We start from the raw sequence: 16412 nt of genomic DNA, 5'->3' as shown, positions 1-16412 counted from the left end.
AATGCAAATGCAAATGCAAAAACTGTTTTCCGTAATGAAAGAAAGAACGAAAGAAAGCGCATCTCTCTCTCTCTCTCTCTCTTTCTCTCTCTCGTACGCCAGTTAAGAAAGCGTGATTGTGATTCCAAGTCCACCACCGCGGTTTAGTGCCTTCCTACTCACTCGCCTTCTTATCTAAGATTTGGTAAACACTCTTTTACCACTCATGACTCTCTCTCTCTCTCTCTCTCCCTTTGTCTGGGATTTTTCGCTTAGAAATACGCTTTGATTTGAATTTAGCCACTGCAAGTTGAATAAACTCTGAAATCACCACTCATTAGTCATTTCTCAATGCTACTTTCATTTCATTATATATATATATTTATTTGTTTGTTCTTTTGTCTTTAGGCCTTTTTGTAGATTTCGAAACTAGACTAAGAAATGAGATTCGCAGTGTTAACTAATAAAGACTGTCTGTCATCTCTCGTAAAATCCTCATCATATATATGGTTGGAATTGGATTGGGAAGGGAACGTTAATTTAAATGAAATTTCTTAGGTTTGCAATATATATATATATATATTTCATATCCGTATATATCTTATGTTATTGTAACAAAAGTTACAAACCACAATGGACTAGTCAGTCTGGAGCTCAACGACTTCTTCCTCCTACTTTGCGATTTTGCTTCCATTGCTCTACCTCTTTGTGTTTTTCATATACTCTTCAGTTCAATGTGCTCATTTACTTTTTGAATTTTTGTTTATGGAATGACAGAACCTGCAACTGGAACTGGATGGTGAGTTGTGATTCAAAGGTCAAAAATAGTTGCAAGAAATAAAAAAAATAAAATATTTCAAACAGAAATGGGACTGGCAGACGTGTTGGTTTTTACTCCATCAACATGTCTTCTTCTAGTCTAGATACACCATTTGGTTGCAACGTATGTGATTTTGATTATTTCCATATGCAACCAGAGTTGTAGTAGTTTACTTGAAATGAAAGCATTTCTCTCACATGCCTCTTCATGGTTGTATCATTGAAGTATGTATTGTACCCGCCGACTGTTGCTTCTTATCAAAGCTTCCTAAAGAATCATCATGATCATTTCCTTTCTCTTCTTAAGACTTGACTGGCCTGCAAAATTAATTCATCCAATATAGCCGTTGCTGATTCAATGTGAATGATGTTATGATGGTTTGCACTTAAAAGGGAGAAAAGTGTGTACCTTTTAACCTAGGGAATGGAATATGGATCTATGCTCCTTTTTGTTTTTGTTTTTAGAGTTGGGTTCAAGAAAAACCGGAACTTAGAAGGTGGAAGCATGGTATGCCAATGCTTTTCCTCTTGCTTTAAAGATTGGCTTAGTGAGATGCATGTTATCGGTACAGTTAACATGGTGCTCTGTTTTCAACGATGTCTTATCATGGACAACTCGACAGTTTCTGGTACATGCTGATAATGATGTTGAACTTTGCTGGGTTTGGAAGTAGTTATAACTTATAAGTGATATGATCTTTGTTATCCATTAATCTATTTCCTAAGATAAGGAATCCTCAAGAGATTTACATTTTTACGTGCAACATTTTAAACTTTCAAGACTGGCTGGTGTTAGTAACCTTTTTTGTAGTAGCATTTATTTGGAAACTGTTATTGGTGTGAGTCACTTCTGATATTATTTTAACTGATTCAAAATGAAATAGTTTTGGAAAACTATTGAATTTGATTGCAACATTCTTTCCAAACCATTGTTTGCAATGATGTGGAACAACGCTGATTCAGCGTGCATCAAATTAGCATAATCTGGTCAGGTTTGACATTTCTAGTTTGTTCTCAAGAATACTAAATTTGATTTTACTCAGTGGCTTGGATGTGTCAACTTTGAGGTGCTAAGCGAATAAATCTGATTATGTAAAAGAGAAAATGGGATGTTGTATAAGCTCTCTAGAGGCGGCGTGAATTTTACATCCTAACATGCTTTGGCTTAGATGTTGAATTCATCTTTTATCTTTTCAAAGTGATATATTGATATCTTAGTATTCCAGAAACTCATAAATAGGTTTCTAATTTTAGAAATTAATATGATTTTGATGGCTTTGTGAAGTAGCGGGAAGTATAATTTAGAAGGATGCAGATAAAAGGAGGGAGAGTCATTTGAGATATGTTGTACATGTGCAATGGAGCCCAATGAATGCACCCATTTGAATAGTTTTTATGATGCTCTATGCTATTTGTTTATCAAACTTCTCCATTGCATAACCTATATGTGTGTGAATGCTAATCCTGTTCACGTTGAATTACTTTCTTTGTCTGCATTTCCTGCTGACTTTGATTCCATTTTTAGCTTATAGGTGACATTTGGGTTTTCAAGACCTCAATGATATGCAAAATATCATCTGGAGTGGCATTTATTTGCGTATCAACTGTTGGATAGTCTTAGATATCTAAAACAGCTACTCATTTTGCAGTTGCATTGAATGAATGACGTACATCTCATGAAAGGTAACTTTCTTTATTATTTGTTCGATTGTGTGAAACCCATTTGATACTGTTCTTAATTTCTTATGTTATTAGTTTTCTATTAAATAACAAACATAATTCATATATGCAGTAATTTCCAGGTAGGTCCTTTGTTCCTAAAGGATGGAATGTAGTCATTAATCTGATACCTTTTATGCCAGGCTGCCAGGTTATGATATAGTCTTAATTGAAAATCAAGATGGTTCATCGAATTGTATTAGTACACGATTTTATTTATTTGTTATGCCCATATTTCAAGATTGCTTAAATTACTGTCAGAGGAAATTTTCAGATATTATTGGGTGTATAATATAAGAAGAACAGAAGCATTAGACTGTGATATATCACGTGTCATCAATATTGCCGATCATGCAGTTGTGGTCATTATCTGCTAACAAGTGAAGGCACGAAAAAAGTTGATTGTTGATGATAGGGTCCATATGTTCTTGGAAATTAATCATGTGGCTTTTTGGCAGAATAGAATATATGCGGTCAACCTTGATTGGTCTATTGAGGATCCATAGTTGACTCCAAAATTTTAGGACTAAGGTTTGATTGTTGTTGTATCTACTCTACCCCATCAATTTTTATTTTATTTTATTTTAAGATAAAGATTATCATGAGGGACTATTTGGACTTCACAATATATTGTTTCCATCATTCTTTAGGTTTTGTAACTGTTTAAACCCTCTCTAGGTTAAAGCAATACAACCATTCCATGCTATGTCAAGGATCGGGGTTGTTGAGGATCTTTGTGCTAGGCTTTTATAGCTGAGTTGGGTTTCTGTGCAGGGAAGGTATATAGACATTATGCTCTCCACAAGAAAAATTTCCAACTATGTTAGTTGCAGCTATTAAACATCACCATCAATGGTGTCGGTAAGGACTAGTGGTGGATGGGTGGGATGATTCGAATCATACCAATGAAGAAAACCTCTCTCTGGGAATTGATCTTAAATTGTAAGGAATTGAAGTCCATATCCAGATCTTGAGCTAGATTAGTGGACATGGCAGCTGATATCTAAGTAATTTTTTTTTTTCTATTGATACTTTTGTCCTTTTGGGTTTCTTTTTTTTCCTGCATGATGACATGATGCAAAGTTCTAGAAATGAAGAAGTTATGCTGAAGTGTTTGAATTTCAGTATATATTATGTACTTCGAGAGTGGTAGGTAAGTACATATACTGTGGCCATCATCCTTGTTCACAAAAAGGCTTTGCTATGTGTGTATGCATGGTATGTGATTAAGAGATAGTTAAATTTTGGTTGACTGTCTTGCTATTAGGACATGATGGGGTTGTCACTGTTTGGGGGACATTCTGTTAGCTGAACTTGAAGAAGGTGTTGCAAAAAATGTTATAAGTCTGGGAGTATAAATCAGTATGGGATATTGAGAAGCGGAATGGATACTAATTTTCCTTGGAAAAACATTTGGCAGGCAAAAGTACCACCAAAACATGTCTCTCTTTTTTTTTTTTTTAATTATATTTCTTGTTTTACTTAGACCGTGACATTGGGCAAAATTCCAATGTTATAAAATCTCAGGAAGTAGGAATAAATATAGCTGATTGGGTTGTATTTGTAAGGTTACTGGTTAGATAGTGGTTGCCTTGTTCTGCATTGTTTAACCACATGGGAGCTTTTAACTCTGTCTTTTGGTCATTTTGTATTATATCATTTAAACCTGTGAAAGTTGAGGTGAAATTAGCATGTTGGAGAGGGCATTCTGGTAATAGTGGGGTAGAATGATTGGGAAGGCTGATCTGTTATGCCTAATGTGGTGCATTTAAAGATAAAGGAATGCTAGGACATTTGAAGGGCACCAAGCTCCTCCTAAATAAGCTAAAAGCTCTATTCAAGTTGAAGCTTCTGTTTGTTAGATCACTTTATGAGTGGATTGTGGTGGTTTTTTGGGACATCCCCCTCCCCCTCACCCACCATTTTTATTTTTTTATTTTTTTTAAAGTTTTTCTTCTTTACAATGTGTAATCCCTATTTGTGTGTGTGTTTTTTATTGTACTCCTGCTATTTTTTATTATTAATTAGTTATTTTATATTAGCGAAGGGGTATTCTCTCTCTTTAATTTCTCACCTTAATTTTTCATATTCTACAACTTGACTTGGTATTATAGCATTTTGATCCAACCCTAGAACACGTTAAAATAATATGGAGGTTGTTGTCAGATGATAGAAGTGTTCTGATGTCAGCATTCATATGGTGACATCTGCGTTGTTGTCAGCACCAATTTGTTCACAAAAGATTGGCAGCCATATAGAGCACTCTTCAGGTAAAGCAAGATGCAACAAATAGTTGTATGTGACAGGCTTTAGTGATATGCTGACTAGGCTTGTTGTCGCTCTGATCAGAGGTCCACTTTTGATTTTTGTATCTTTGTCAAAGGTAATCTTGTTACTTGTTCCAGTAAAACACAGAATGTTGTCACCCATTCTAGTTCTGAAGCTGAATATCGAGTTATGGCTCATACTGCTTCTGAGATGTTATGAGTTTGCTCTTTCGTTCATGACTTGGGTATTGATGTTGCTAATCCTATGCAGATGTGTTGCGACAATGAGACTACTATCTTTACTGCCAACAATCCTATTTTCCATGAGCATTTCAAACATATCGAGGTTGGTTGTCACTTTATTCAAAATTTGTTGATGCAACAATAGATTGTCACTCCCTATGCCTACTAAGATGAATTCTCACAAAAGCTTGTGCGTATTTTCAGCAACCATCTTTCGAGTTAGGCATGCTTGATTTGTATGGTTCAGCTTGAGGGGAGTGTTAGAGCTACTCTCGTTAATTTTATATTTTTCTACTTGCTTATTATTTTGTATTAGCATAGGGTAAACTTATAATCTTGTCATATCCCTCTAAAATATATAGTTGTTAAGGTGATGGCTGATCAATTGAGCCCTAAACCTTTTCTTTCTACACACTCTGTCTCTTTCTATTGTTCTCTTCCTCCCTTTTTTTTTTTTTTCCTTAATCCTAATTTTTTCATATTTTACTACCAACTTTAATAAATTTTCCTGTCAAGAAAAAAGTTTCTGCATTCGATATGCTGCTTAATCAAGAGCTAAATTTCATTAAGATGCAGTTTTGATGGTGCCAATCTGCATCATTATTAGATATTCATTAGTGAAGATATCATTCTAGATAAAATGGACTTCCGATTGATTTGTTATTTTTTTTTACCCATAAAGCCTACCAATCAACTAATCTGCATATTGGTGCCACTTATTAGTCACATAGGATTTCCTCATGTACACTACTTATTTGACATGAACTTAACATTTCTTTTACTTCATTGATATTATGCCAACTATATTTCTCTTGGAAAAATAAGTCAGAGAAAATTAAAATACCTAACAAAGGCATGAAATCCAATTGTAAGTTAAAAAAAAAAAGTATACCCTCTTGCCAAAAAACAAACTGACTTTAGAAAGTACATAATGACAGCAGTTAACTGAGTAAAATCATTTTTTTGACACTTTTAATGTATGTTCATAGAGATAATTGTCTTAAATAATATTACCTATCAAAAAAAAGATAATTGTCTTAAATAAGGGTGAAATTTGTGTAGTTGTAATTATTCAGCCCATACATTGTAAGTAAGAGTCTTGGAGACACTTTAGTATACTTAAGTTGCTTCCCTTGAGTTCTTGTACACTGCTTTTGTTATTAGTATATATACTTTTACTCATAAAAAAACATTGTAAGTAAATAATCTTTTATTTCCCTCACTACTCAACTCAATTAAGCTTTAATCCTAACTAATTGAGGTTGGCTAGTGGATCTTTTATGCCCTTCAGTCCTATCTAGGGTCATGTCCTCATCACCTCTCTAACAATCATATTTCCCCACTTCCCTCATAAAGTTAAAAGTTCATCATCTCCTTGGCAGAAATTCATATGTATCATTCAAGAGACTTCGGATGCACTGTTTTTGGACTTACCTTATGCACCACTGAAAATTGATGTATGAAAGAATGTTTTGAAAAATTATTTATGAAGCCAACCATAAAAGGTTAAAAGGATTAGGTGATTTTAATAAAAAAAATAATTGGATGATTGAAGTTGCTAGTCTGCTTAAAGTTTTTCCACTTTATTTAAGCAGAAAAATGGATGAAGAGGAAGAGTAATAACGTAAATTCTCTCTCAACCATTATATTTGTGAACTTATAATCAGTGGTTTAAGTCAACACAGCCACAATCTGTGTCCTTCTGCATATGGACGTTGGCATTGAGAAAACAGAAAACTTATGAGACTGGTAAAATCTGTATCAGATGCAAAGTGGCTTCTGAAAGGAGAAGGAGTTGCTGCAACTATAAAGCTTCTGAATTGAAGCTCACAAAATAAGTGCAGGAAGTTATATAGCTGAGAAGAACAAGAAAAAAACAAAGAGAGGGAAAAACAGTAGAGGATGCATCTTGATGGAAGAACAGTAAAGGATGGTTCTTGACTCAAGACACATCTCAGGACTCCTTTATATATCCAATTAGTAACTAAAGAGTAAATAGGTCATAGAGAGCTGTTTAGATGTGCATTGCCATCCAATGAAAGAGGTATGTTCTTGGCTATTATCAATTTTTTTTTTCTTGTTTTGTTTAGTATGCTTTCCTTGAATCCAGGTTCTCATTGTACATTGTCATTATTGCCACAATCTCCATTATTAATAGAAGTTTCAATCAATATTTAATCAAAGGATCATGATTTATGAGCTTAGAAAACTTTTACTTTTTTGGCTTGCTTGTTATGGCTGTGTGATTTCTGTTTGGATTTTTTTTTCAGCAATTACTATTTTCAAAATCTTTTATTATCTGAATCACCTCCACTATCAATAGACATGTTTCTGAATAATCAGTTTTGAACTTTTTAACCGATTTTGTTCTTTGAACGAAATTCTACATATAAGCTCATTAATTTAATACAAAATAGATAAATATTCCTTGGTTGCAAACATAGAAAATTTGACAATTTCTTCAGCCTTTGTTTCTTGAGCCATCCAAGTGGAGAAGTTTCAAACCGTATTGACCCTGCACTCTTGATTTGTCATTTCCTTCTTTCAATTCTCTGGATGCAATACTTCAGCTCCTGCTGAATGTTCAACCTTGAAGGTGACAATACAATGTCTTTCCAAACTGACCCAGCTTCGCAAGCTGGGTTAGGGTGCTTGTAAAGTTCATATATGGACTTGGCATTTTCATTCAACCTTTCTACCCGTTTTAAACAATCAATTTCGTCTGGATCAACCAGCAATGTCTTGTCTCTGTCTTTCCATCCTATCAACTTCACAGGAATTATTGTGTCAGTGTGACATGTTGAGTTTAACAAAAATTGCTACAAAAACCTTCTGCCGACAGGTATAGACTATAGTCCTGAATGCCATGGCCTTCATGCAAAAGCCAAACCCATGTATGAAAGTGTAAGTTAGCATAACATAAGTCAGCTGAGCTTTTGCCAAGAAAAACAACACGTAATTATTGACTCTTGGTTGGTTAAATGAAATTATGCAGGTACAAATATAGGCCTATGTTTAAATCCAAGTTCTGGTTGTTAACACTGAAGTAAGGTTCTTGTCACTGCACAAAGAAAGAGGAGGTATGTTGGGTGTACCTTAGGCGGGCCTTCCAAAGCATTCGTGCAATATAACCTGGCATTATCAACCAGTTGGCAGTATGTTAGAAATGCATTTGCAAATCTCTTGTGGGATTTTAATTGTGAATTTACTCTTACAGCTCTTCTACACATGATGGCTCTCCTGTTTACATGCAAAAAAACACACTTTGGTACATTAGATTACTCAATAGAGAGAGACAGATAAACAAGAAAACAAATATATTTTTAAAAATTTTAAAAAATGAAAATGTAAAAAGTACCAAGATATAATGGTTAGTAATATACCTTATGCCTCTTATAACAGCTAGATAGGCATCACAGACAATTCCAACAAGCTCTATCCTATATGGTTTTCTCTTTTTGCCTCCAACTTGCTCTGGTTCTTCATCTTCAATTTGTTCCCAGTAGTTTTCAGTTACAGTTCCATCTTCATTTGCCCTGTAACCAGCACCCATGCGATAACGGCGGCGGTGAACATTCCTGGCCATTGTTATTGTCTGCACAACAAATGGTTGCCAAGAGAGGGTGCCATCCATGATCACATCCCTCCCTTCATTAAGTGCTGTCACCAGGAGGGATGATGCAGCATCAGTAGATGATTGGTGTACCTGTTTATAAACATTTTTCAGGTCATACTATGGAACTTATGCTAGGAAATATTATGATGAAGCATATTGACGTGATAAATATTTTAAATATTATCAAATTATTGATGCGCCTACTTCAGGTAAGTTTTATTTAGTATAACATCTGAAGTGGGACTAAAATGAGAGAGAGAGAGAGATAGAGAGAGAGAGAGATGCTAAAGTAGAGAATCTGACTGTGCCTGGGCCTTGGTTTAGGTGGTGTAAGTGTGGGATGAGTATTGGGTAAGTCTTAGATTCAAAACTTACCGATCTAAAGTAAAAGAAACTGACACAGTGATGTCTGAAGATGTAGAAAGGAGATTGAAGAAGAATCTGAGTACCACATATGGAAGCACACATTCAAAGATACTTGCGAGAATGATGTAAATAATGAACTACCACTTCAGATGAGTAATGTATTAAGGAATCAAAGGGGAAACTTCTTATCATGGGCAGAAAAAGCACCTTGGTTAGATGATATGTCAGGTATGTTTATGCTAGAATTGACTTTGTATTGTTTATACCAGTAATGTAGCTCAGGTTTATTCTACATTGGCTTTATGCTCCTCTTCTTAACTTTAAAACCAAACAAACAGACTATGGTTTATGTTGAACAGGTTCAAATTTTTTTTTGATAAGTATGTTGAACAGGTTCAATTCACAAGCATATGTTTCACTTCAGAACTTTTAGGCCTAGAATGTGTCCCAGTTTTGGTCATTTGATACCATTACATTCTCCAGAGTATTTTCTATACAACCTGTAGAAAAAGTGGGTGCTTCTGCCTATTATTCTGAGTGGGAAGAGGGTAGAGAGAGAGAGTCTCATATCTCACCAGTTCAGCAGTCTGGAGCATGTCGACATGTCCATGACGTCTGGAACTAAGGGCCCTAAAGATGACATCTGATTCTTTGAAGGCATCTGCTTCAATTTTTACCGCATTTCCTGCTGCTCCTGCCCAGAATGGTCTTCATCCACAAACAATAAATATTAGCTCTTGCTTTCCATAATTCCAAATTCTTTCATTTTTAAAATGATGTAGCAAGATAGGGATGGAGTAAATATTTTAAATGATGGCCATAGGATTGAAATAATACCTCTTACACTAGTCATTTTGAAGTTACTTACCAATATTCAATTGCCTTTTAAATGTAATAAAACTTCCTTTTAGCAACTTCTGTATATTCAATTAGCTTTTCTGATCTTCAATACTCATTCGGTACAGGCAGACCTTTTGAATTCTTGAATTTTATCCCAAAGTCAATTTAAAGTTATCTATGAAGTTCCAATGATGATTTCACTTTTATACGTGATGTAGAAGATTCAGCTGTAAAAAACTCAAGACTGAACTTAATAAATAGTTGTGACATTGTTGAAAAAGAAATTTTGATCTTGGCCCTAGGATTTAGCTCAGGGCTTCAGACCACCCAAAATAATACATACATACATAGATACATACATATATATATGTTGTATGTATGTATTGTATGAATGTATCTATGTATATGCATTTTATATACATATTTGCTAGCCTCCCCTTGTAGTTTTAACTTTCTCAATTAAGGATAATGTAAGAGCTTAACAGAGAGAATTCTGAATCAAGGGTGATGTTTACAAGATAAACTTTTCACCTCTTGCAAAATTTCTTACTGCTTATGTTTAGGATTATGGAATGGATGATAATAATATTCATACTCTTTCAGAATTTCTTTAAGCACTGTGCTCTTCCCAGCTCCCATCCCGCCACCCATCAGGAGGAGGACTGGACTCCTATCGCTGTGTGCCACTGGAGCCATCACCTCTGTACATCGTGAGTCATCATTTGCTATCATTCCCATTGCTTTCAGCTCCTCTACCAATGTAGAGAACACTCTAGCCACCTTCAGGTTTTTTGTCACCCTCTCAAATCTTTGTTCCCTATACCAGCAAAAAAACAAGGATATTTGAATACTTTAATTCTGCAAAAACAATATACTTGCATCAGTAATAATTATAATATACAACTTAGCGCTTTTTTTCTTTTTTTCGGCAAATTGGATATAACTGAATTGCCAAGGAACTCTTACTACTTTGGGTGATGTGTGTATGTAGACAATTTATGAGTAATTCAATTCAAATGTAAATTGTCTGCTAGTTCCATCTGCTCTTTGATTGCTTTCCTCTGATCGTAACTGCTTATTACATAATTTCATCATGTTTAATACAGCAATTTCTCTGTATAAGAAAGGCCAAGGCCAGAAAGACTGAGGGGTACGCTCTAAAACAAATACAGAAACTAAAACTGGGGAAAGAAAATGGTCTTGCAGTTTGGTTCAGAAATGACATGGGAATGGCAGAGTGTATTATCTTGCTTTAATATTCTATTGTTAACATTTCATTTCGACTCCTACTAGCATTTTCAATTATATATATATAAAACATTGATGATGATGATGACCACCTTGTTGCTGCCATGAAAATTTGCTTGAGCTTCCTTTTGGGGTCAGGATCAGAACTCATCACCTGAAAATTAATGTAGTATGATAAGGAAACTATACATAAATTATCATGCACGATTTCAAATCAACGTTTTTCTTTTCTTTATAACCCCATAAGCCATTAGATCTTGGATACCTGACTAATCATAAGATCGGTAAGGCTCCAATGAAATGCAAAGTAACTTAGAATGCATCTCTCAAACTCCTCCACAAGCTTCACAAAAAGCGAATCTGCATCTGGTTCACTTGCAAAGAACGTGTATATATCATCCTCAGATCCCTCATATTTCCTAAGGTATTTAGAGGCCAATTTGCATAGCTGTGGACATTCTCTCCTATCTTTGAATCCCATTTGCCTAGCTGCAATCAAGGGAGAGACAGAATTAAAACAAAGATTGAATATATTCAGGAGATGTTATTGTCCAAGGACGTTTGATCTTTTCGCTTTCAAAGTGTCACATTGTGAGGGTGTAGGCATGAATGAAATTGCCCTGGAAAAGACAGCATGGACAATAAAACATTTACATAGATCCAAATGTATATTGAAAGGATCAAATCACATAATTACCTACATAATGGGGAAACCTTTCTAGCTTTTCAACTCTTCGTGTGTCTGATAATATGAGGCGTGGAGCAAGTTTGTCAAACCATAGCTTCCGAATACGATAATGCACTACCACAGCAATGATCAGGCCAATGGAAGAGGCTACAATGATCTGTGTGAAGCTGGGTTTGCTGTAAAAATAATCTGAAGAAAAGAAAAAGAAAAAGAAAAATTAATGAAATATTACAACATTGCATTACATGCATGTAATTGTTTCTGAATGAAGGATGAAAAAACACATAATAGTCAATGGGAATAGGGTGTCCAGATTTGTTCTCTTCTTGAAAGGCTTACCTTTCTGCATGTCTGTTAGAAATCCAGGAATGAATATGATGATTATGGGATATAAAAACAAATGTCTTTTGGATTAAAGGGTTGTAAATGTAACTGTGAGAAACAGCTTTTTCCATTGTCACGACTTTGTAGCTGCATGTTAATCGTTATATTTTGTTTGGAGACACTGATTAAAGTGACATGTAAATTCAGGGATTTTGCATGAGACCAAGATCAAGTGGTTACACGTGTAAATAGTTGAAGATATTGTTGCATTTTTGCAAGCATCCAAGACACAGTCAAATCCCCTTAAAAGAGGACATGCTGTTGTGGTATTTTACATGTCTTATATGAAACTATGAATAAAGACAACATATGAGATACCCACATAAGTGGTAATTAAATGCCGGGCTTTTTTTTTTTTTTTTAAATGAAGATTAAGGGGAGAGATTTTAATTTTTAACTAACAATACTTTTTTTTTTATTATAATAAAAAACCAATTCAATAGAATCTTTTTTTTTTGAGAAACAATTCATGATTCAGATATTGTTGAAAAACTTCGCATTTATGTTTTCTAATATTATTAAAAAAAAAAAAAAAAACTGTGTGTTCAAAAAACTACCAAATGAATGTGGATAGGCCCGACACAGTCGGAACCCGTATCCAGTTTTGATTGGACTCGGGTAAGGAGTTGTGAAAAAGGTACAACCATAATTAAAAGCAAAACCTCACACTCCCTTCTCTAAAGTCCTGGGATCCAAATGGTTATCAGAACTTCTTCTTCTTCACCTGCTGCTTCTGCGTCTGCTGTTTTATCATCTTCTTCTTCTTCTTCAACAATTGCTCCAAAAGGTAATCTTTCTTCTTTATTCACATACTCACATGAACCCACAACTTCAAATTTCACATCATCACCAAAAAATTCATTTTTCCTCTCCTCTTTGTTCACCAACCAACATAGTCGTAGACCCACTTCCTCAAATCCCAAAATTTTACCAAAAAACTCACTTCCCAATGTTCCATTCCAAACCCCACTTGAAAATTTCTTGAAAATAAGTTGTGTGTCAGGTTATGTCAATCTCAATGAAGCATTGCACTGCTTTGATCACATGCTGTCTTTGCAACCAACACCACCAATGTCATCATTCAATTATTTACTCGGTGCACTTTCTAAGAATAAGCATTATTCTAGTGTGATTTCACTTTGCCAAAGAATGAATTTAACTGGGTTGTTGCCTGACTTTATTACTTTAAACATTTTACTGAATTGCTTTTGTAATTTGAATCGAGTTTGTGATGGTTTTGTGGTCCTGGGGAGTATTTTGAGGAGAGGTTGTAGTCCCAATACTGTGACTTATACGTCTTTGATTAAGGGGTTATGTAAGGAGGATAGGATTGGTGATGCAGTTGGTTTGTTTAAGAAAATGGTCAAGGTGGGTTGTATGCCTAACGTGATTACATATGGGACTTTGATTAATGGGTTGTGTCGAACGGGGAACACTGGTGTTGCGCTTAAGTTACATGTTGAAATGCTAAACGGTCAATTTGGTGCCAATTGTAAGCCTAATGTAGTTTGTTATGGTACCATTATTGATGGGCTTTGTAAGGATGGGTTGGTAGATAATGCAAAAGCACTTTTCTTGGAAATGAAGGGTGGGGGAATATTTCCAGACGTGGTCATTTATAGCTCTCTAATACACGGTTTTTGTTATGGAGGTAAATGGGAGGAGGCTAAAGGTTTGTTTAATGAAATGGTGGATCAAGGTGTCCAACCTAACTTGGTGACATTCAATGTGTTGATAGATGTTCTTTGCAAGGAGGGTAAGATGAAGGAAGCAAATGGATTATTAGAATTGATGGTTCAAAGAGGTGAGGTTCCTGACATGTTTACTTATAACACATTGATGGATGGGTTCTGTTTGGTAGGTAGACTTGATGAGGCAAAGGAGCTTTTTGATTCTATGGCAAGCAAAGGATGTGAACCTAATGCTGTAAGTTACAATGTGTTGATGAATGGATATTGCAAGAATTGGAAGATTGAGGAAGCTATGAATTATTATAAGAGAATGATTCACAAGGGAGTTAGGCCAACAGTTATAACGTATAACACCTTATTAACAGGTCTTTTTCAGGCAGGTAAGGTCAAGGATGCACATAAGCTGTTCGGTGAAATGCAATTTAATCATTTGGTACCAAATTCAAGTACATATAATATACTCCTCGATGGGCTTTGCAAGAATGAGTGCCTTCCAGAAGCAATGGATTTATTTAATACTTTAGAAAATACGAAGTTTGAGCCTAGCATTGAAATTTTCAACTCTCTCATTGATGGGTTGTGTAAAGCAAAGAAACTTGAACTTGCTTGGCAGATATTTCACAGATTATCCTATAGAGGCCTAGTGCCAACTGTTGTAACATACTCCATCTTGATTCATGGGCTTTGTAATAAAAGAGATTTGGAAAAGGCAAATGATTTGTTTCAAGAAATGGAAGAAAGGGGTTGTGCTCCAAATGTGGTCACATATAATACGCTTATGCGTGGTTTCTTCCTGAATAATGAGTTGCCAAAAGTAGTTGAACTTCTCCACAAGATGGTGGAGAAAAATGTGTCACCAGATGCCTCCACAGCCTCCATAGTAGTAGACGTACTTTCTAAGGATGAAAAATATCGAAAATGTCTGAATTGGCTTCCAACATTTCCTCCCCAGAAGCCTGAGGAGAGATGAGTAATGAATGTTGACACTAGTGTGAGTTTCACAAAACAAACCTAACTTCAAAGTTCTAAGGAAAAGGTTTAACCCTTAAATAACAAGTTACAAAATGTGAAGGCCCTCTGCTGCCATTGTCCAAATGTCCAGTTTTGACTGAATGGGTAAAAAGTTTCAATGGTTTGGTCATTCTAGGCTATGAGTTACTTGAGAATTGTATTAGAGATATGAATTTTATTCATCCAAAATTCTAAATTTGTTGTGATAACTACCCATATACAAAAATTGCAGGATATTTATGCAAGAATCCCTTGCTAGAATACCTTTCCTAGCTTACTTTTCTGTTGTTATCTCTATTTGGTCTGTATTTCTTTTTGTGATAAGTAGTATTATTTTTTTGTTAGCCATGCTAATGTGTAGACCCATCTGATTACGCTTGCAAACCCATTAAAGGGTTCTGTTTGATGGTTTGAGCATCTGGCTGGTGGGTAAAATGTCTAAAATTATAAGGTATTATTGCCCATTCTGTTTGCCATAAGCATTCTTATATGCTCCATTTTCAAGCTACTCACTCAATTCCATGCATATAGTTTGAGTTCTACAGATGTGCTTTATGCCTCTATAATCTCCTACTCTATACCAAATGTGTTTTAAAGACATGGCGTGGATTGGCATGCCTCAGTGTTGTTGTAGATGCGGTGACTGAGTCACTTCTCTTGCCTTGGCTTCTAGAGTGATTGCTTAAGGTAAAGACATGGTGTGGATTAGCAGCGTGGCAGTATTTACTGTGTTTTTAGGTTGAGACAGGTGAGACTCAATCAAGAAATCACAACCTGAATGACGTTTAATTGGGGAGCACATAAGCTGGTCTTTCATTATTGCATCTTTCCAAGAATTACAGCACAACTTTTAGGGTCTTTAATTGAAAGAAGGAAAATACATGAAAAGTGGATCTTGCTTGCTCACTCCCAAGTGCAAGGGATCGTAGCAATATAATTCTCGGAGTACCGAGGTCGAACCACAAGGAGCGGGGTAAATTCAAAGACAATGTAATTAAAAAACCTTTTGGTGAAGATGAAGAATAATTTTTGTCTGGTAATTGTAAACAAGAATAACAATGATAACTTATTTAAATCAATAATGTAAATACTAGGGCATCAGGGTGTTTCTCTATATCGATATGAAATTTTTTATGATCTAAGAAAATATCTATTTCATAATTGATTGTTCTTATACAATTAAAAACTTATGATTCGGTTGAACTGAGACAATTCAAGAATGCATGATAACCTCGATTAATAATGCGGTTAGAAAAGTTTTCAGAAAAATCCATTCACTTTAAAACCTGATTTCTATTTGAAACTATTAGAAATTCCTCTAAACAATAAGAAAAACATGATTGAACTTATTAAAAGCATGGAAGAACTAATACATCAAAAGAAATCTAATTGAACAATCAAATATGTTGTTGATAAAATCCTAGAAAGAATCACATTGAATATTCATACCGTATAGAAGAAACATAACTCCTAGCCCTAGCAAAGAGTTTAGGCTGCCATTAGAGAAAGGAAAAATACAAGTTTTTCTTTCCAAAATTCGT

At 35.0% G+C, this 16412-nt stretch overlaps 2 protein-coding genes across 2 annotated transcripts; one reads left to right on the top strand and one right to left on the bottom strand.

The window, feature by feature from the left end:
• Positions 1-7339: 7339 nt before the first annotated feature.
• LOC126710134 (calmodulin calcium-dependent NAD kinase) lies at positions 7340-12134 on the bottom strand. The gene is made up of 9 exons (XM_050410516.1): positions 12125-12134; positions 11795-11974; positions 11363-11586; positions 11190-11251; positions 10445-10666; positions 9585-9717; positions 8411-8733; positions 8123-8267; positions 7340-7795 (listed from the first exon to the last, which is right to left on the bottom strand). The coding sequence occupies exons 1-9, from the start codon at positions 12132-12134 to the stop codon at positions 7559-7561; spliced, it is 1536 nt and encodes a 511-aa protein (XP_050266473.1). The 3' UTR covers positions 7340-7558.
• Positions 12135-12830: 696 nt separating this feature from the next.
• On the top strand, positions 12831-16018 carry LOC126709746 (putative pentatricopeptide repeat-containing protein At1g12700, mitochondrial). Its single transcript, XM_050410082.1, has one exon. The coding sequence runs from the start codon at positions 12866-12868 to the stop codon at positions 14828-14830; it is 1965 nt and encodes a 654-aa protein (XP_050266039.1). The 5' UTR covers positions 12831-12865; the 3' UTR covers positions 14831-16018.
• Positions 16019-16412: the final 394 nt, after the last annotated feature.

This window comes from Quercus robur, chromosome 12, assembly GCF_932294415.1.
Source record: "Quercus robur chromosome 12, dhQueRobu3.1, whole genome shotgun sequence".
In the NCBI taxonomy this organism is placed as follows: Eukaryota; Viridiplantae; Streptophyta; class Magnoliopsida; order Fagales; family Fagaceae; genus Quercus; species Quercus robur.
This window is presented reverse-complemented; position numbering and strand designations above follow the sequence as displayed.

What these genes read in the sequence shown, in the direction of transcription:
- LOC126709746 (XM_050410082.1), top strand. Translation starts at nt 12,866, where the DNA reads ATGGTTATCAGAACTTCTTCTTCTTCACCTGCTGCTTCTGCGTCTGCT.
- LOC126710134 (XM_050410516.1), bottom strand. An exon ending in CCGATCTTATGATTAGTCAG is followed by an intron (nt 11,252 to 11,362) that starts GTATCCAAGATC and finishes ATTAATTTTCAG; the next exon opens with GTGATGAGTTCTGATCCTGA. An exon ending in CTTTGGAAGGCCCGCCTAAG is followed by an intron (nt 7,796 to 8,122) that starts GTACACCCAACA and finishes ATTCCTGTGAAG; the next exon opens with TTGATAGGATGGAAAGACAG.